We start from the raw sequence: 19463 nt of genomic DNA on the forward strand, positions 1-19463 counted from the left end.
CAGTATACAACAGTGATTCAATTTCTTTAAACTCCATTTAAAATTATTATAAAACAATGACTATATTTCCCTGTGCTGTACAATATATCCTTGCAGCTTATTTATTTTATACAAAGTAGTTGTATCTCTTAATTCTCTATCCCTACCTTGTCCCTCTCTCCTTGCCTCTCTTTACTGGTAACCACTAATCTGTCCTCAATATCTGTGAGTCTTTCTCTTTTGTTATATCCATTTACTTGTTTTATTTTTTAGATTCCACACATAAGTGATATCATACAGTATTTGTCTTTGTCTGACTTACTTCACTGAGCATAATACTCTAGGTCAATCTATACTGTTGCAAATGGCAGAATTTCATTCTTTTCTTATGGCTGAGTGCTATTCCATCATTTGTGTGTGTGTGTGTGTGTGTGTGTGTGTGTGTGTGTGTGTGTGTATAAATATCTTCTTTATCCATTCATCTGTTGATGGACACTTAGATTGCTTCCCTATTTTGAATGCACATATAGCAATTCTACTTCTACCTAGTTATTCTAGAGAAATATTCATAAACAAAGAAGTACATATGAAGAGATTAGTTGTAGCACTGTTTCTAATTCTCTTGTCTATTACAAACTAAAAGTCCATCAATTAAGGAAGAATTATGAACCTATGACACTTCCATACAGTTAAACATATACCTTTAAGTGTAGAGTGGAAAGACCTGCCAGATACAGTTATAAAAAAAAGTTAAGTTGAAAAATCAAAACTCCCTATTATTATGTTTAGAAAACCCCCATAAACTACATGTTACATACAGATGCATGTACACATTAAAAATGAAAGCAACAGACAGTTTGAAAGAATACAAACCAAACTAAGAGGCTACCATGACTAGACAGGAATGAGGCTGAACAGAGGGAGGAGGGAAGAAGAAATTATACTTAAGAAAAATTAACCAATGTAATAAACTCTTTTCCAATTTCTGGTATTCAGCTATGGGTTAAATTTTTTGTCATCAAAAAGATGTCAGTAAAAATGCCAGAGTAAGGATTCTAAAAAAGTATTTTCCTCCATAAAAGCAACAAGAACCCTGGCCAAAAGTTCACAATTCTGGAAATTAATCAAAGGTTTCAGCAATTGGAGAGCATTTATTCAAGAAAAACTCCTGAGTTTCAGTAAGAACAGAAAGCTTCATGGCATTTTAACTTTCCTTCTTCCTATTCTCCCCTCCCCAGCTCCACAGTAACCTTGAAAAAGCAAACACTACGAAGCAGTCACTTTGAAAATTAGGGCTTGGCTGTCACTAGAGAAAGGCAGGAAGGGTTGGAGATTCTTCTAAAGCCCAGTATCCAGGTAACTGTCATTGTCTGACCTGAAGACCCTATCTGCAAGGCTGTCTTTATTTGACCTGACTTGCAGCTCAGGCAGTGTGAACAGCCTTCTCTCCCAGCCCCCAGAACAGTCTGATGTAAACAATCAGAGGTAATTATTTAACATACCATCTCCCCAAGGCAGTAGATAACATCTGGGGCAAACAACAGGTTAACCAAAAAACTGAAAAGGGAAACTGAAAAGTTCAGGGGATCTTTCAAAAGCTGAGACATATTCTTAAGAACCTAGATGATCATATGCAAGCTGTAAGCATGTCCAGGAAAGACTTGAGAGACCTCTGGCTAGCCTTGAGGCTCTGTGTAAACAGGAAGTGAAGGCTGACACAAAGTTGTAAACTGCTTCTGTGCTGTGCTAAGTCACCTCAGTGGCATCCAACTCTGGGACCCCACGTACTGTAGCCCGCCAGACTCCTCTGTCCATGGGATTTTCCAGGCAAGAATATTGGAGTGGGTTGCCATGCCCTCCTCCAGGGGATCCTCCCAATCCAAGGATCGAACCTGCTTTTCTCCTGCATTGGCAGGTGAGTTCTTCACCACCAGTGCCACCTGGGAAGCCCTGTACACTGCTTATCTGAGTACTAAAGGCACGCCCCAGGTTTTCCAGGTAGCTCAAGTGGTAAAGAATCTGTTAACCAATGCAGGAGATGCAAGAGACACTGGTCTCACCCCTGGGCTGGGAAAATCCCCTGGAGGAGTCTCCTTGGGGTACGCTCTCCTTGCCTTAATGAAGTCCCACAGACAGAGAAGTCTGGAAGGCTATAGTCCATGTGGTCGCAAAGCGTTGGACACAACTGAGAATGCAAGAAAGAAAATTAAAGGCACACCCCAACAGATACACAGAGCTCCTTGGCCAAGAAGGGTTCCAGGTATTTAAGTTTCTGCTTAATCATTTGCTGATTACGATGTTAACAAAGCAGAGATTTCAGTAGGCAAATATAACAAGAAGAAAGAATTCAGAAGTGATACTAAATAGACAACAGCAACACTACAAACCCTGGGAGGAATGACTATTTCAACAAAAAATCAAAAAGGCAAACAAACAAAAAACACACGAAGTCTGACTCGTATATAAGAAAAAAGGGCAGTTAATTGAAATTGCCCCTGAGGAAGTCCAAATATTGTACTTACTAAACAAAGACTTTTAATTAGTTGTTCTAAGGGAGGGATAAGTTGGAATTAACACACTGCTATATACAAAGTAGATAAACAACAAGGACATACTGTATAGCACAGGGATCTATAAGGAAAAAAATTTGAAAAAGTATATGTATGTATGTATAACATGAATTACTTTGCTATACACTTGAAACACTGTAAATCAATTATACTGCAACTAAAAAAAAGAAAAAAGTTACTCTAAATATATCAAAAAGACTAAAAAACACCATTGTCTAACAAACTATGGGAAGTATGAGAATAATATCCCACTAACCAGAGAATATTGATAAGCAGAGAAGCTACAGAAAGGAACCAAACAAATTCTCTAATTGATATACAACTGAAATAAATATTTCATTAAAGAGGTTCAACAAGCAGATGTGAGTGGTGGAAGAAAAAAAATCATTAAACATTGGTCAACTGAGATAATCCAGTCTGAGAAAGGAAAAATAAGGAATAAATATGAACAGACCTCAGAGGCACCATCAAGAGTGCCAACATAAACGTAACAGGAGTACCAGAGGTGAGGAGAGAAAAGGATAAAGAATAATTGAAAAAAACACAATGACCAAAAACTTCCCAAATTTGATGAAAAGCATTAATCCACACATTCAAGAAGCCCAATAGCTCCAATCAAGAAAAACACAAAGAGCTCTACCCCAGACACATCCTATTCAAACTGTCAAAAGCCAAAGACAAAAGGAGGAATCTGAAAGCAAAGAGAAGTGACTCATCACATGCAGGGATTCTCAAAAAGATTAACAGCTAATTTCTTATCAGAAACCATGGAAGCCATAGGCAATGCTGAAGGAAAAATCAACTGTCAACCAAGAACTTCCCAATTCTACAAAACTATCCTTCAAAAATGAAGAAACTAAGACATTCCCAGATAAATAAAAACAGAGAATCCATTGTTAACAGACCTGTCTCACAAGAAATACTGAAGGGAATCCTTCAGGCCTAAATGGAATACACTAGACAGTAACTCAAATCTATGCAAAGAAATAAAGAACATGGATGACGACATAATAAAAAAAAGTGTAAATATATATTTTGTAGGTTTCTTCCTCTTACTCAATTTAAAAGACAATTACATAATATAATAACTATAATTCTGTGTTGATGGTCATGCAATGTATAAAGTATAATTTGTACAAAAAAGCAGCACAAAAGGAGATAGATCTCTACAGGAGCAAAATTCTAGGGTACTATTTAATTAAACTAGTATCAAACTAGTATCAGACTGTGATAAAGATGGTAACTGTAGTTCCCAGGGCAAACCAGTGAGAAAATAACTCAGAAATAGGCAGTAAAAGACAAGGGAATTTAAATATGGAAAATATTTAACACAAGTGAAGGGAACAATGGAAGACAGAGAGGAACAGAAACCACATTAGACTTTTAAAACAAACAGCAAAATAGCAGACATAAATTATACCCTACTAGACATTATATTAATGTAGATGGATGAAATTCTAAAATTAAAAGGACTGGCAGAACTGATAAAATAACATGATCCAATTACATGCTGACTACAAGAGACACATGTTGATTCAAAGATACAAATAGGTGTAAAGTAAAAGAATGGAAAAAGATTCATGATGCCAACAGTAACCAAAACAGAGCTGGAAGAGGTACGTTAGTAACAGAGAAGACAGACTTTGAAACAAACATTACTAGAGGAGGGCCTTTTGCTGAAAGGGTCACTCCAGTTAGGAAGATACACTCCATTAAGTATATAAACATACTTTGTTAGGTAACAAAAGAGGGCCAAAATATGTGAAGCAAAAACTGACAGAATTAAGGAGAAAGATAATTCAACAAGCTGAAAATTTCAATATCTCAGATTAAATAATAGAGAAGACAACTAGACAGAAAATCAACAAGGAAAAGAAGACTTGAAGAGCATCATAAACCAACTAGACCCAGCAGACGCTCCATCATCAGAAGGATACACATTCTTTTCATCTGTACAAGGAATGTTCTCCAGGACAGACCCTTTGTCAGGCCATACAACAAGTCTCAATAAATTTAAAAGGTTTTAAGTCTTCCGAAGTATGATCTCCAACCACAATGTAACAAGATTAGAAATTAAAAATAAACGGATATTTGGAGAATCTTAACACACTCCTAAAAAAAACCAACTGGGCAGAGAAGAAAGCACAGGCAAATTAGAATATACCTTAAGATGAATTAAAACACACACACCAAAACTTATAGAATACAGTGAAAATAACGTTAAGATGGAAATTTGTAGCTGTAGATGTAGCTGAAAGAAGCAGAACGATCTCAAATCAATTATTTAATCTTTCACTTTAAGAAACTGGGTGGCGGGGGAGGAGAACAAACCAAACCTGAAGCAAAAAGGAAGGAAATAATAAAGATTAGAATGAAAATAAATAGAAAATAGAAAAAAATAATTGAAAAATTAAATTAAACCAAAAGTTGGTTCTTTGAAAAAGACCTTATAAAATTGTTGAACCTTTAGAATGAGGGAAAAAAAAGTCAAATCACTAAATTCTTTGTGTGTCATGTTCCTCCTTATAAGATTTTATCTAAGACTGGGAAATGTAAAGGGGTTAAAACCCCTGAGTTTTTATGTAGTTTTATGTTTATCCTATTGCTAAAGATAAATGAGTTGGCCACACAAGGTTTTATTGCCTATCTCTGTCCCTAGATTTAAGGGACACTCAAAACCATTTTATTTATAATGTGCAGGAGAAATCAAAATGATTATTAAATAAATAATTTTACGTATTGAGCATTTATGTTAAAAGTTGATAAAATTCTTAAATTTGCTTGCTTGGTGTTAGTACGTGAATGTGACATAGTCTAAAACGTTTGCCCTGAAAGCAGAAGCAACCTTCCTCTCACCTGCCCTTCTATTCTTTTCTGTTTTCCATCGCCGCTTGTTTCACCAATCCTGTCTTCTGCTCATCGACACAATGACAATGCCCTTCTGATTTACATAGCAGAAGTGCACCCCCTTCAGCTGATCCTGAGTTATCTTCCTTCAAACACAATATTGATAAAAATCCCTTAACTAGACTCTTCATTGTGCAGGTAAGCATAGTAGGAAGAAAAGAAAAGGCCTCTTCTATTTCTTTCCCTCTAAGTACAGTGAGAATGAATGATCTATCAGGGATTAGGAAATTATAGAACATTTATTCATTTATTTATAAAAGCAATAAAATGACTAAATGAAGTCAATCTAAATATACTGCATCTGGCCAATAGTCTTGACCAATCTGCTATTCTTGGTGTTTTCTTTAAGCTAGAACTAGGAAATAAAGTCAACTCTTTCTAGGTGGTAGAAATTGAGAGGGTGAAATTTGGAAGGTATAAAGCAACCCTGAAAAGAGAAAAGTTCCTGTAGGGAAAAAAAAAAAACAAAACCCACTTCTGAATAGTTTTAGTATAAAGCCACACAATACAAATCTTTCATACTATATCTGCCTAAAATAGATCAAACCTTTACCAGAAAGAGAGAAAACACATGATAGTGTTAATGTTACTAACCTTGTTTGTTCTTGGGTTCAGCATAAGTGGCTTGCCTTTCTCTTTTGTGTGCAAATGGCGGCATGCCAGAGTACAAGGAGTGGCAACTATTTTAAACCTGGACAACATCTTTTCTCTCACCTGGGAAAAACAAAGCAAATAAAGATAATGAGAAAAAAAAAAGATAATGAGAAACCTATTATAGAACTGTAGGTATATCAGGGATGAGTTTCAAAAGCAGATTTAGAAAGCTTCACTGTCCACAAATGAAGACGTTTTTCAAAATACATTTATGCTTCTATAGATAGAAGGGATTATAAAAGAGTAAGCAACAGGGTGAAGGCAAAGATTTATTTTTTTTGACAATAGTTGAAGTCCTTCAATGACAATAATCATTGCTACTCTTTACATCTTACCTACTACAGTGAGCCAAATATTTACCCTTTCTCTAATTCACACAAGGGTGGCAGGGTATGAAACATCTAAACAGTGAGTGTTTACATGGAAGTAAGTTCAATGTAAACAGGTGTGGGAGAGTTTAGGTTGAAGGTAGAAAGTAAATAACAGAAAAAAGCCTGGAATACATACATTCAGAGGCAGAGAAACTGATTCTTAATCTAGACGTCAAGTTTTAAGGTACTAATATAGTCAATATTTAAATTCAATGTACTAAAGTGATTTCTGTTTTTAGAAAACCTATCACTATTTTATTAGTTGGACGCTAATTATTTTACAATATTGTAGTGGGTTTTGTCATACATTAACATGAATCAGCCATGGAGTTACATGTATTCCCGATCCCGATCCCAGAAAACCTATCACTGACTATTTTAAAATCACGCAAATTGGCTAGAGAACATGTTTTTGTCCTTCCACATTCATCACAAACACTATGGGAATTTTTCAAAATGGAAAACTATATAATACATTAAATGTTAAATATTTACTGATGAGAGTATATAAAAGATTCTTCTGTGTGTCAATTCTTCCACTAAAAATCAATTTACAATGCTCATTTCTCTCATCATCACAAACCATCGTAATTATCACACAACAGCTTTTTAACATGTTTTATTTATTTGGCTGTGCTGGGTCCTCGCTGCTGCGCAGGCTGTTCTCTGGTTACGGTGGGCAGGGGCTACCCTCCAGTTGCTTTGTCCGCTTCTTTGTCTCTGCGGCGGCTTCTCCTGTTGTGAAGCACAGGCTCTAGAGGGCTCGGGCTTCAGCACTTGTGGCTCCCGGTCTCTACAGCACGGGCTCAGTGGTTGTGGCGCACAGGCTGAGCTTCCTCGCGGCATGTGGGATCTTCTCGCACCAGGGATCAAACCTGTGTCTCTTGCATTGGTAGGCGGATTCTTTATCACTGAGCCACCAGGGAAACCTCTATGCAACAGCTTTTAATGGAATTTCTATTTGTGAAGAAATCCAGGCTATATATGGGGGTGCAGCAAAATCATCTACATTAGGATTTTAAGTTAATTTTTAGGGAGCAGAAATTCACATCACATACAATGTACAATTCAGAGGGATTTAGAAAATCCATAATACTGCACAACCACCTCTATCTAGTTCCTAAACATTTTTATCACCCCAGAAGGAAATACCACACCCATTAAGCGGGTGTGTTCCCCACTATCCCAGTGCCTGCAACCACCAATCTGCCTTCTGCATTGAGTTTACCTATTCTGGATATTTTATATAAATGTGGTATCTAAATATGGCTGCATAAACAAGCAATCTAAATGATCAAGAATCATGAGAGATGGGAATGAGGTTAAGGGACAGGACAGACGGTGTTTAAAGGTACAAACGTTGGACTCTTCCAACAAGAGTTGTAAGAGAGAAGTCCTAGAGATCTAATGCCTGGTGAACACAGGCAACAATACTGTATTACAATCAAACTTGCAAGGAGACTAGAGCTTAATTATTCCAATCATTGAAAATAAGTTATAATTATGTAACATGCAGAGGTGCTAATTATCAGCACAATGGCAATATTACAATATATAAATGTATCAGATTAATGTTGTACCTCTTAAACTTTCACAGTGTTTTATGTCAAATATATTTCAATAACGGTAATTTTAAAAATCATGAGAGACATACCATAAAATAATTGACAAGTTTTCTTCAAAAACGTTCATGTCATGAAAAACACCAAGTAACAACTACAATTCAAAGAAGACTGAAAAGACAAGACACCTAAATGCAAAATCTGATCCCAAAAAATGCTATCAAAGACATGATTGGGGATAACTGGCATATAATTGGAAAATATACTATAATTTTATAAGTATTGTATAATTTAAAACTTTCCGAGTTCGATAACCATATTTAGAGGTATCCCTGTTCCAAAAATACACAGTGAAGAATTAATGAAGTATAATGAAATATAATGTATACAACCAAGTCTTTCAAATTATTTCAAAATAAATTTTGAAAAGACAGAAATTGAAACTGTAGCACTGATCATGTTTCAGTGGGTCTTCCAGGAGAGAAAGCATTATTTATCACAATTAAAACTTTGGTACCAAAAGACTGGATTAGTATTGTAGTCTAGTGGTGACATAGGCAAATCTAAAATAGAGTTTGAAAAACTTTTTAATTTAAAATCAAAGACTATCTGGAAAAAAGAAAGAAACATTTTGTCATACCACAAGTATAATAAAATATATTTGGTCTTGGTCCCCAGTTCTTGGCACAGAGCTCCTAAAAGCCACTGGAATTTTGAGTGACAGGAGTATCTTTTGCTATTCATAGGGAGACCCTTTTGACTATACCTGACTTTATGCTACTGAACTCACTTAGGATGAGCCCACTATATAACCTCAGAACAGAGCAGATCACCAGAAAGATCAAGTAATTATTAGAGTGGAAACTTTGCAGTACTACTCCAGGTCCCTAGGGAAAAGGAGTGGGACCAATAGAGATGAAGATACATAAAGACTTCCGAACAAGGAGAGGTGCTGAGCTCTCAGGTTGGTGAACACATCTAGGTGTTTGGGGTTGATAAGCCCAGAGGACAAAGAAGCACCATGCCCTCCTGAATCCAGCCCCAATACCCAGACCTATGTATCTTTTCCATCCATCTGTTCCTGTAATGTATCCCTTTATAATACACCAGTAACTGAAAATAAAGTGTGTGAGTTCTGTGAGCCAGGAGAGCAAACTACCTAACCTGAGGAGGGGGGTGTGGGAAGCCCTGATCTACAGCCAGTTGGTCAGAAGTATGGGTTAAAACCTGGGACTTTTGATTGGCATCTGAAGTGAGGGCAGTCTTTCTGAAGTGAGTCCTTAACTTGTTGTCTTGGAAGCTATCTCCATGTAGAGAGTGTTAGAATTCAGCTGAAGCACACCTTCTGCCTAGAAGGTGAGAACTTCCAGGTGCGGGGAAAAAACACACTTGGTGGCCACAAGAACTGAGCCTGCCGAGTAGGAAGAAACAACAGTTTTTCCTTTCAGTACTTAAGATCAACATTCTGACATAAAATCTTCTATCTTCAGTTCCTGGCTAAAAATTTGCTTACATCAAATACTGAATTTATTCTGTAAAATAAAGACTAACCTGTCAAATCTACCCCATAGATAACTGTAATGATCAAATGAGAAAACAGATGCAGCAAAGTATAAGACTTATAGAGTGGTGTCATAACACTCAAATTATTACTTTATTACTAAGTGACAGAGAGTAAAATAAAAGTAACTTTAATAATGTCTTTAAAACAAGTAGGCATCAGTCAAAAAGCAATTTAAGGAGAAAATCCCATTTCTGCCAAAAATAGAACCAAGGACTAAGGAGAGAGAGAGAGACAGACAGGCTTAATACCAGCTGGAGGCAACAAGATAAAAGGAGGAAAACGCATACCCGAACTCCTCATATTATAAGATAGGATGAAAGAACTGTAGAAATAAGTGAAGTAAAAACAGGAAACAAAAGAAGGTGGGGCTTCCCATTTTGAATAAATATGAAAAATCAGGCTGTTTACTACTCGAGAGTTTCCTGGATGTTGAGATATGCCTGTGGTTTCTTCCTCTGGTGTGTCATTCACCTTGCCTTGCGGAGGGGCGGGGGAGGGGGGCAGGGAGTCCACACTCTGGGTGGTGTTTCTAAACCTGACTGGGACTGAAACTGCTAGGCCACTGACTGCTGAAGATTCCTCTCCCCAGCTACCTAGCTAGGGGTAGAAAGCAGAAGTTCAATGAAATGGAGACCTCAATTGGAGAGAAGTCATGGTGCAGTGGTCAAGAATTCGCTTGACAAGGCTGGAGACCCCGGATCAGGAAGATCCCCTTAAGCAGGAATTGGCAACCTGCTCCAGTATTCTTGCCGGGAAAATTTCATGGACAGAGGAGCCTGGGCGGGTACAGCCCAGGCGGTCGCAAAGAGGCGGACACAACTGAGCATGCCCTCTCACCTCCTCATGACCAGGTGCAGTGAGCATAAGCTCTGCAGTCAGTCGGAATCTGGACTCAGCTAATTACCAGTCTGGAATCATTGTGTCACCCAAGCATTCCCAAATGGTCTCTGAATTGGTGTCAGTCTGGAACACATTTTCACTGACCTATAACCAAATGAGAAAAACTGGGACGATATAGTTTTTCACAACACTAAATTTATTGTCTGTTTTCATGTTGTAATTATCATCTTCCTCCTTTTTCGGTGGTTTAAAAAAAAAAAAAAACAACTTTCTTTTTAAAGGATGGGGATGGTACATTGCAGTAGTTCTAAAAAAGGTCCATAACGTCGACGGAATTAAAAGTTCGGGATCTTACATCTGATACGAATTGCCCACCTACACACACACTTTTTTTTTTTTTTAAACTTGCTGATGAAGTCCAAAAATCTGGGAACCCCTAACTTGAAGGTCTCACTTTTCTCATCAACAAAACAGGGAAGGGAAGGGAACCTGTTAAACAGCTGTGTGCAGTTATGATGATATTTAAATACAGTATCAAGTCCTCGAGGCTTCCCAGGTGGCTCAGGCTGTAAAGGATCCGCCTGCAGTGCAGGAGACCCAGGTTCGATCCCTGGGTCAGGAAGATCCCCTGGAGAAGGGAATGGCAACCCATTCCAGTATTCTTGCCTGGAGAATTCCATGGACAGAGGAGCCTGGTGGGCTACACTCCGTGGGGTCGCAAAGAGTCAGCCACGACTGAGCGACTAAACAGCGGCAGTAGTACCAACCCCTTAGAGCTTTATCATCATCATAAAGAGTTTGACCACTTCACTTGGTTCGTTCAATAAGATCCACATCCAGGCAATCTGGCAGAGTGGTCGAAAGTAAGCTCTACAATCAAACCACAGGACTGAAATTCTAGCTTTGCCCTGAGACACTACTGGCTCCAGGATCCTGACTAGGTCACAGTTAAGTCTCAGTCTCCGAACTGCAGTTATCTCATCAGTCAAACAGGGATGATAAACAACAGCACCTACTAAATAGAGCCATTTTAAGATTAAAATTATATAATCCATGTAAGATGCTTATTACAGTGCCCTCTAAGTGCTCTATGTTATTTATTTACATATTATTGTTACTAGTAGTAATAAACTAAGGAGGTCAAAAGGTGCCTTCTAAAAGGCTGTTTCTGAATCATCTTCCAAAGTGAAATCCATTTTAAGAGGCTACAAAGTTTGTATATTAATGATAGTTTAATAAAAATTTGTCTAAAAAAAGAACCCCTGTATAACTTTAAAAACATGAGGCTATGAGGATAATCATGGCTAACATTTATTTAAACAATTTCAAATGAAATCATTAGGTCAAGAATGAGCATTTGGATGGCATACAGATCCAGGCAAATATCAAATGTTACCCTAAACAACATATACATAATCAATGTATTTTTCATAACTTTAAAAATTTGTATATATTGATCAGAACAGGTGTAACAGGCAGGTATAATAATCAAAATGGTTACTTTCAAATAGTTAGCTTTTAATAAAATGATTACCATTTCATTAAATCAAATGTGGAGTAACTTTGATATTTAGTATAAATTATCTCCAATATTGATCCTTAGTAAACGCCTACACATTTTAGTGTTATTTTTTAAAATATGGATGTTGAGTTGGCCTGAAATTCACCAAAACAGATTATAATTTTAGCTTGATATAAAATGTAATACAGTTTAAAATAGCTTATTTTTATATGAAATTAAATACAATTTATGCACAAACAGCTTCACAGTAAGAGTTAATTTACAAAAGATATTCTCAAGTGGTAAATGGGTATTTCCTTTATGAATTTTAAAGTGTTTTCATAACAAATATATTGAAAGACACAAGCATTATACATAAACATCGCGTAAGAGTGAAACCTATAAGCAGTTCTTTTTTAGGAGTAACTATTGAACAAGAATAACTACTGGGTGGCTCAGGTGGTAGAGAATACACCAGCAGTGTAGGAGACCTGTGTTCAATCCCTGGGTTGGGAAGATCCCCTGGAGAAGGAAATGGCAACCCACTCCAGTATTCTTGCTTGGGAAATCCCAAGGACCAAGGAGCCTGGCAGGCTACAGTCCACAGGGTCGCAAGTCAGACATGACTTATCAACTAAACCACTACCATTGAGGAAGAAGTTTTAATTCTCAAGAGAATGTAAAACTTCTACAAAAGCATAGCCCAGCATTTTCTCCAACATATGGTAAAGATATATCAGCATTTCTTCCCTCTATGCTTAACTTTCAAGTCTTTATTGCTACCATAAAAGAATCAGATACAGGTTACAAAGCAGTGCTCAAAGTTGACTATTTAAAGGTCCACTACTAGAAGAAAATTGCTACTTTTTTTCCTTTCTGCAACCATGTACTATAACATGTAACTTAACTAGTTATAGTAGTTACACAATATATATTTACCTAGCATTTGTGTGTGTATATATGGGGAGGGGTAAAGAAACGACTGTTTCTTCTTTAACATCCAGAAAGCTTGGCAACTAAAGATCAAAACTTAGGAGCACAACACTGCAATTAGCTTTACAACATGAACAATGTTTAAGGAGCATACAAGGTGAAGAGGAGGCTGAAGCTATTAAGTTAGACTGCCTGAGTTTGAATCCAGGCTTTGCCACTTAAAACCTGAGATCTTGGGCAAGTTACTTAACCTTCCTAATCTTCCTTTGTAAAGCATGCATGCTCAATCGCGTCGGACTCTTTGTGACCCCACAGACAGGAGTCCACCAGGCTCCTCTGTCCATGGGATTCTCCAAGAAGGAATACTGGAGTGGGTTGCCATCTCCTCCTCCAGGGAATCTTCCGGAGCCAGAAATGGCACCTGTGTCTCCTGCGGTCGTGCATCGGCAGGTAGCTTCTTTACCACTGAGCCACCAGCTTCCCTTCCTTTCTAAACCGGAGATAATAAAGAATAACGACCTCAGGGCATTATTTTGAGATAATTCTTGCAGGAAACAGCGCTCCGGCCTCTAAGTAACAATTAATACTTGCTTCCATTGTTATCGATTGCAACACTGAAACAAATTACAGTGCTATCAACTGTTTTGTTTTGAAGTGATTGCCATAAACATTAAGAAGATAAACAGATATGAGAGAACGTGCTCTGTAAGGAAACACTTCTGTTGAGATTCGTTATTTGGATTAAGTTTCTTCTCACCAAATGGCAAAGGAAATTTTCTAGAATTATCTTCGGAACCAAGAAAGTCAAATCCAGGACCTTGTGTAAAATCACACAAGCAGAAATGGATATCACCCGCGTCAAAGAGACACCTGCCAGTCCTAGTCCACAGATGTCATTTCACATGGTCAGAATCGTTCCGATCTTAGAACTTTCTAGCCTGCGACAAACTTCCTTTAAAGCGAGGAAACGATCCAAACACACACACACACACACAGTGTCTAACTCCTGCCATTAATCCATCCCTGCAGAAAATGAGAACTATTTGACAAAGGGATACACAGCCACAAAATCGGTCTTTAAAGGGAGCGGGAATAAAGGGTAGAAGAGATGCTCTCGCTACGGAGGCCACCGGGCCTTTCTCCGGGTCGGGAAGGGGGGCGCCCTGGGACCAGCGAATCTCGCTCGGTTAAGTCGCGTTCCTAAACCGTGCACAAGGGAAGAGATGTCCACGGTCAGAGAGGGTGTCGCCGCTCCCCGACCGCTCCCCGAACTCTCAGCCCGGGCTCGGCGAGCTCCTTTCCCTCCACCCCGCCCTCCCATCCGCCCAGCGGGTCCTCGCGGGCCGAACGCGCGGCTCCGCCCGCCGGGGTGAGGAGGCCGGCGCCCGCTCGCATCCCGGAACTCCCGGCCCCGGGGGCCCCGGCCGCGCGCCGCCCTTACCCGGCTTCTGGCCCCGCGACAGGTGGTGCTGCCGGCGGAGAGGCCGCGGCCCCGCAGGCCACCCGGACGATGCTCAGCTCCGGCCGAGGACGGCCCTCCCCTTCCCGAGGCTTCCCGGAGGGAGCCGGCGCCAGCTCAGGCTCCGACCGGCCAGCTCTGCAGGACTCGAGCCGAGGCAGCCAGTACACCCGCGCAGTGAGGCGACGGACCGGGGAGGACCGCCGCCGCGGCCCCATGAAGGGGGTGAGACTGACGGGAGCGCGGGCCAATGCGGAGGCAGTAAGCCAGCCTTAAGGGGCGGGGCTTCGCCGCCGGCGCGCCCGCGTCCCAGCCTCCAAGGACCTTCCTCTGCCCCGTAGCCTGAGGTAACTGTTTGGGGGCCTGGCCGGTGCCTTTATGGGCCTGATCCCCAGGAGTGAGCCCGCAGGCGTGTAGGGTGGGAGGAGTCCGGACACGCAGAGGACAGCTGCCACCCCACGGAAACAGCTGGGGCTGGCTAACTGCAGGCTTCCCATCTCGGCGGCGGGCGCTGGGGTCGGTTGGGGAGATGGCCGCGCGTTTGCGCGAGAAGAGGCTCTACGCAGGCGCGGGCGAGGCCGGGGATGGGGCGGGGTGGGACCTGTCGCCGGGTACCGGGACCCGAACCCGGGGAGCGACGAAGGCTGGGCGTGTGGGCCGCTCCTAGACTGCCTGTGGAGGCAGGGAGAGGAAAGCAGAGATTCGAAGAGCAGGATGCCAGCCAGGAGAATGGAGACGAGGGAGAGAGCGGGCCTGGGGAATGTGAAGCCTCTGCCCTTGAGGAACAACTTTATGTTTTTGAGCAATTTTTGTCTGCCTTCGAGTTGCCCTTCTGCCAAATTCTTTGCCGCTCTCCATGTTTACTGACACAACTTTTTGTTTTGTAAATTAATATGTTTATTTTAATTGGAGGCTAATTACTTTACAATATTGTAGTGGTTTTTGCCATACATTCACGTGAATCAGCCATGGGCTGACACAACTTTTGACCCGCAGGGAATTTACTGTCATCACAGTCCCCATAAGTAGATATTCGAATATTCTCTCTCAGAAAAAAGCACTGGCACCGTAAATGGTTATGGTGAAAGCAGCGCGACCCTACCTTAATATATGTATAATTCACCCATGGTTATGATACTGGAGGATAGTTCATCCTTACTTCAGAAAATGTGGTCACCAAAAATGCTTTACTGTAATCCAGTTTGCGTGCTTTTAAAGTGTAGTAATAAAAATTTTAAAGATGTAAAGAGTGAAGAAGAGGCAAGGCAGATGGAATGAGAACATGAAGTGATGGAAATGTAGGATAGAGAAGATTGAGCAGCAGTAGAGAAAAGTGGATTCTTGCCTCCTAAACTGACGATTCTCTAGACAAGAATATTGGAGTGGGTTGCCAGTTCCTAGTAGTTAGAGGATAAATGGTAACTATGGCTGCTATAATAACCCCTGCTGGAACAGAGAGACTAGAAATAAACATGGGACTTCCCTGGTGGTGCAGTGGGTAAGAACCCACCTGCCAATGCAGGGGACACGGGTTCTGTCCCCGCTCTGGGAAGATTTCACATGCCTTGGAGCAACTAAGCCCGTGTGCCACATTTACTGAGCTGGTTCTCTAGAGCCTGTGAACCGCAACTACAGGGCCTGCCTGCTGCAACTACTAAAGCCCATGTGTTCAGGGCCTGTGTTCCACAAGAGGAGCTACCACAGTGAGAAGCCTGTGCACTGCAACCGAGTAGCTCCCGCTCTGCAAGTAGAGAAAGCCTGCCCACGTAAGGAAGACCCAGCACAGCCAAAAATAAATAAATAGAAGTATTTTTAAAATAAGCATGACCTCAAATAACCCTGTTTGCAAGAAACTGTCAAGATGCCTCAAGCTGAATACAGAAAATTTAAAAATTATGTGTCATTATAAATGCTTCATTAGTAGAGGTAAAATTATTTTGTCTTTGAAAGATAGTCCGTCCTACAGTAGAATCATCCCAGATTGAAGGGTTGCAGAGAGCTTATCATAGATGGGATTTCTTTTGGTTAAACTGAGATCAACTCATTCCTTAGTAAATGAAATACCTGTTAATGTCAAAGAGGCAAACAGTGCTGTTTTTCTGGTCCACCCCAATTCACTTCTTCTCCTTAGTCACTTTGGGGAATGGTTTGAGGCTTCCTCTCAGTATAGTGATACATGGCTATTGAGCGTTTGAAATATGGCAACTCTAAGTTAAGATACACAATGAGTTCCAGAACAGTACCGAAAAACGGTGAAATATCTCAATTTAAAAAATATTGATCACATGTCAAAATAATATCTTGGATATTTTGGGTTAAGTGAAATAAATTAATTTCATCTCCTGCTTTTCACTTCTGTAACATGGCTATCATAAAATTTAAAATTACATGTACAACTCCAGTTTTTTACATTGTATTTCAGTTGAACAGTGCTGGTCTAAGAGGACCCTGTTGGAGTCACATATATGGATGCTGTTGGACGGAACTTTGAAAAAGGCTTTTTTAAAAGAAGGAAAGGGTTTTTAAGAAAGACTCAATTATACCTTTTGTTTCACATCCCACTTCTTACCAGAAATGTTTGAAGTCCTGGCACCCATTATCAGCCCATAGGATGAAAAGGAAGAAGATGAAGGCCTATAAGTGTATTGGCAGGATCAAAGCACCTGGATCCCCAGTAGTATTACTGAGCCACGTTCTGCCTTGATTCTTATTCCATATTTCTTATTCTGTGAAATAAACCTCTGCTTGTATAAATAACCTCAAATAAGGTTTTCTGTTGTTTGGACAAGCAATAACATCTACCAGTTACTGTTAAAATACACAGAAATCTTGTCATATTATTTTAATTTTATACTTGTTTCTTTAGGATAGCTGATAATTCCCATTAGGTCAAATTGAGGATGCCAGATCTAAAGTTGCTATTTTACTACTGTATTAATATTTACTACTGTATTAATATTAAAATTTTATTACTGTATTAATAATGATAATATCACTGCTTTGATTTTGTGTGCCACTAACCTACTATATTAGATACTGGACCTTTAAATTCATTTAAAAATAATTCTATACTTGAAATTTGTTTGTATGCTTAAATTAATTCTGGTGACCAAGGGATGTGGTATGTGATTGCACTTAGCCTTTTAAATTTGAACTGAGACATCTTAGTGTCTCACTTTAACTATTACTGTATCAAAATAGCATTACTTACAGATTTAATAGTTCAATTCAAGCAAGAATGTTGGATAGAGGCTAAAAAGGTAAATTCAAAAGAGCACAGTGTTTTTCAAAGCTTAAGAGGATTGTTGTGTTTAAAGTGTTGGAATGAGTTTCCACATATTTGTTTGCAATCATACAGAAAATTCCCCACTGGTTGCAGAATAACAACTACTGTATTATAGTGTATTACAGAATAACAACATGTTACAGAATAACAACTATGGTATTACAGGAGTTGTATCTTTTGGTGTTCCTTGCTAATAGAAACCATCAGAGAAAGTTTGGAAGTTTAGATTTTATGTCTCTGTTAATGATTACTCATGTTTTACAATTACATCTGTCTTTTTCCTATGCTTTCATTATCTAGAAGCAGAATATATGTAGCGTATCTCCAAGTACCTATGACATGAAAGGAACATGTTAGTTGCTGTATTACCTTTCAGTATGCGTGTGTGTGTGTTGCAAAAGAGGACTTTCTTACTCAAACTTGTTTTATGTTTTCCACTTTCTGAATTTCCTTGAGAGAATGAAAGGACCTCTCTGAAAGTAGAATTCTCTTCAGAAAATGGAGTTAGGAGCTGACAGTCCTTGACTGGAAATACAGCTGAATGAGAAATACAACTCCAAGTGGAATATAGATTATCGGTAGATTAGACATCCCATTTATGGATCATCTGGGAATGATAGAAGATGGTCGAGATCCCTGTGAACATGTATGTGTGTATAGGAAGGTATATCTGCAAAAGAGTTGAACAAATTCCTCAGTTCTTCAATTTTTTTTGTTTCTGGTTTGCTTACTTATAGCAAAAGAGTACTCTTTGGGAGGTTTGAATACACGATTCTATCTATCAAACTCTTGAAAAATCACTCAACATCTTTCTCCTGTCAGGTGGGCAAAATTAAACTCCCCCTTCCTGTATCAAAGGCCCTTGAAAGGAGGAAATGTGATGAAAAACAAGCAAGGGCTTTGTAAATTTAAAAGGATACAGATACAAGTGAAGCGTTCTTGCTCAGGCTCTCTACCAGTCATGTAGATGATGCTCAATAAATAATTACTCACTGAATGCTTTTTATCTGCTAAGCATGGCTCTGAGTCTCCCTGTGTATATATTAAAACGACTCAATTGTCTTAACACTATGATGTAGGTGTAATTATTGTCCCCATTTTACAAAAGGAGTTATAGGTTGACTTGCGCAAGGGTACCACTAATAAGTGGAAGAGAGAAATAGATTATGCTGTGTACACTCTGAATACTTTTGAGTATTTTTATGTGCCGTTCACTATCGTGGAAAGACCGGAAAGATCATCTGGAACTAATGGCACCCCCACCCCAGCCTGGAAAATGGGAAGGCTCTCCCCACTTAAACTATTAAAATCTCTTTCATAACCCAAACTCTAATCTTTTCAATGAGTCCTGGTGTGCGTGCATGCATGTTCAGACTCTTCAGTTGTGTCCGACTCTTTGTGACCCAATGGACTATAGTTCGCCAGGCTCCTCTGTTCATGGGATTCTCCAGACAAAAATACTGGTTGCCATGCCCTCTTCCTGGAGATCTTCCCGACCAAGGATCCAACCTGCATCTCCTGCATTGCAGGTGGGGGTTTTTTACGGCTGAGTCACCAGGAAAGCCCAAGCCCTGGTGTAATAGTACATAAATACACATTGGAATTAACTTCGAGCTTGAAAACAAAACATGCATTGCCTTCACTTTACCAATTACATAAGAATCTTCTGATGTGAGACTTCAGCTCCTGTGTTTCTTAATAGTTCTCACGCCTGCATTTCTTTTTAAAGTACTTTTCATCCAATATAAGCTTCATGAAGTGGGGATTTATAAAAATCATTTCTCCCTGTATTCCTCCTAAGTCTTCACACATGATTAATGTTTGAATAATTCGTGTG

General features: G+C 39.5%; 2 protein-coding genes across 3 annotated transcripts in view; one reads left to right on the forward strand and one right to left on the reverse strand.

The window, feature by feature from the left end:
- ME2 (malic enzyme 2) overlaps positions 1 to 14501 on the reverse strand; it is a 50177-nt gene extending 35676 nt beyond the window's left edge. The window contains exons 1-2 of the mRNA XM_020869295.2: positions 14323 to 14501; positions 6051 to 6170 (exon numbers count right to left, since the gene is read on the reverse strand). Of these exons, the coding sequence (XP_020724954.2) occupies positions 6051 to 6158 (108 nt within the window). The 5' untranslated portion in view covers positions 6159 to 6170; positions 14323 to 14501. The remainder of the gene's footprint in view (positions 1 to 6050; positions 6171 to 14322) is intronic.
- A 104-nt stretch (positions 14502 to 14605) lies between these two features.
- The window catches only part of MRO (maestro), a 79469-nt gene continuing 74611 nt past the window's right edge, over positions 14606 to 19463 (forward strand). For both annotated transcript variants that reach the window (XM_070452518.1, XM_070452522.1), the window contains exon 1: positions 14606 to 14687. The gene's annotated coding sequence lies outside the window, so the exon portion shown is untranslated. The remainder of the gene's footprint in view (positions 14688 to 19463) is intronic.

Source organism: Odocoileus virginianus, chromosome 22, assembly GCF_023699985.2.
Source record: "Odocoileus virginianus isolate 20LAN1187 ecotype Illinois chromosome 22, Ovbor_1.2, whole genome shotgun sequence".
Lineage (NCBI taxonomy): Eukaryota > Metazoa > Chordata > Mammalia > Artiodactyla > Cervidae > Odocoileus > Odocoileus virginianus.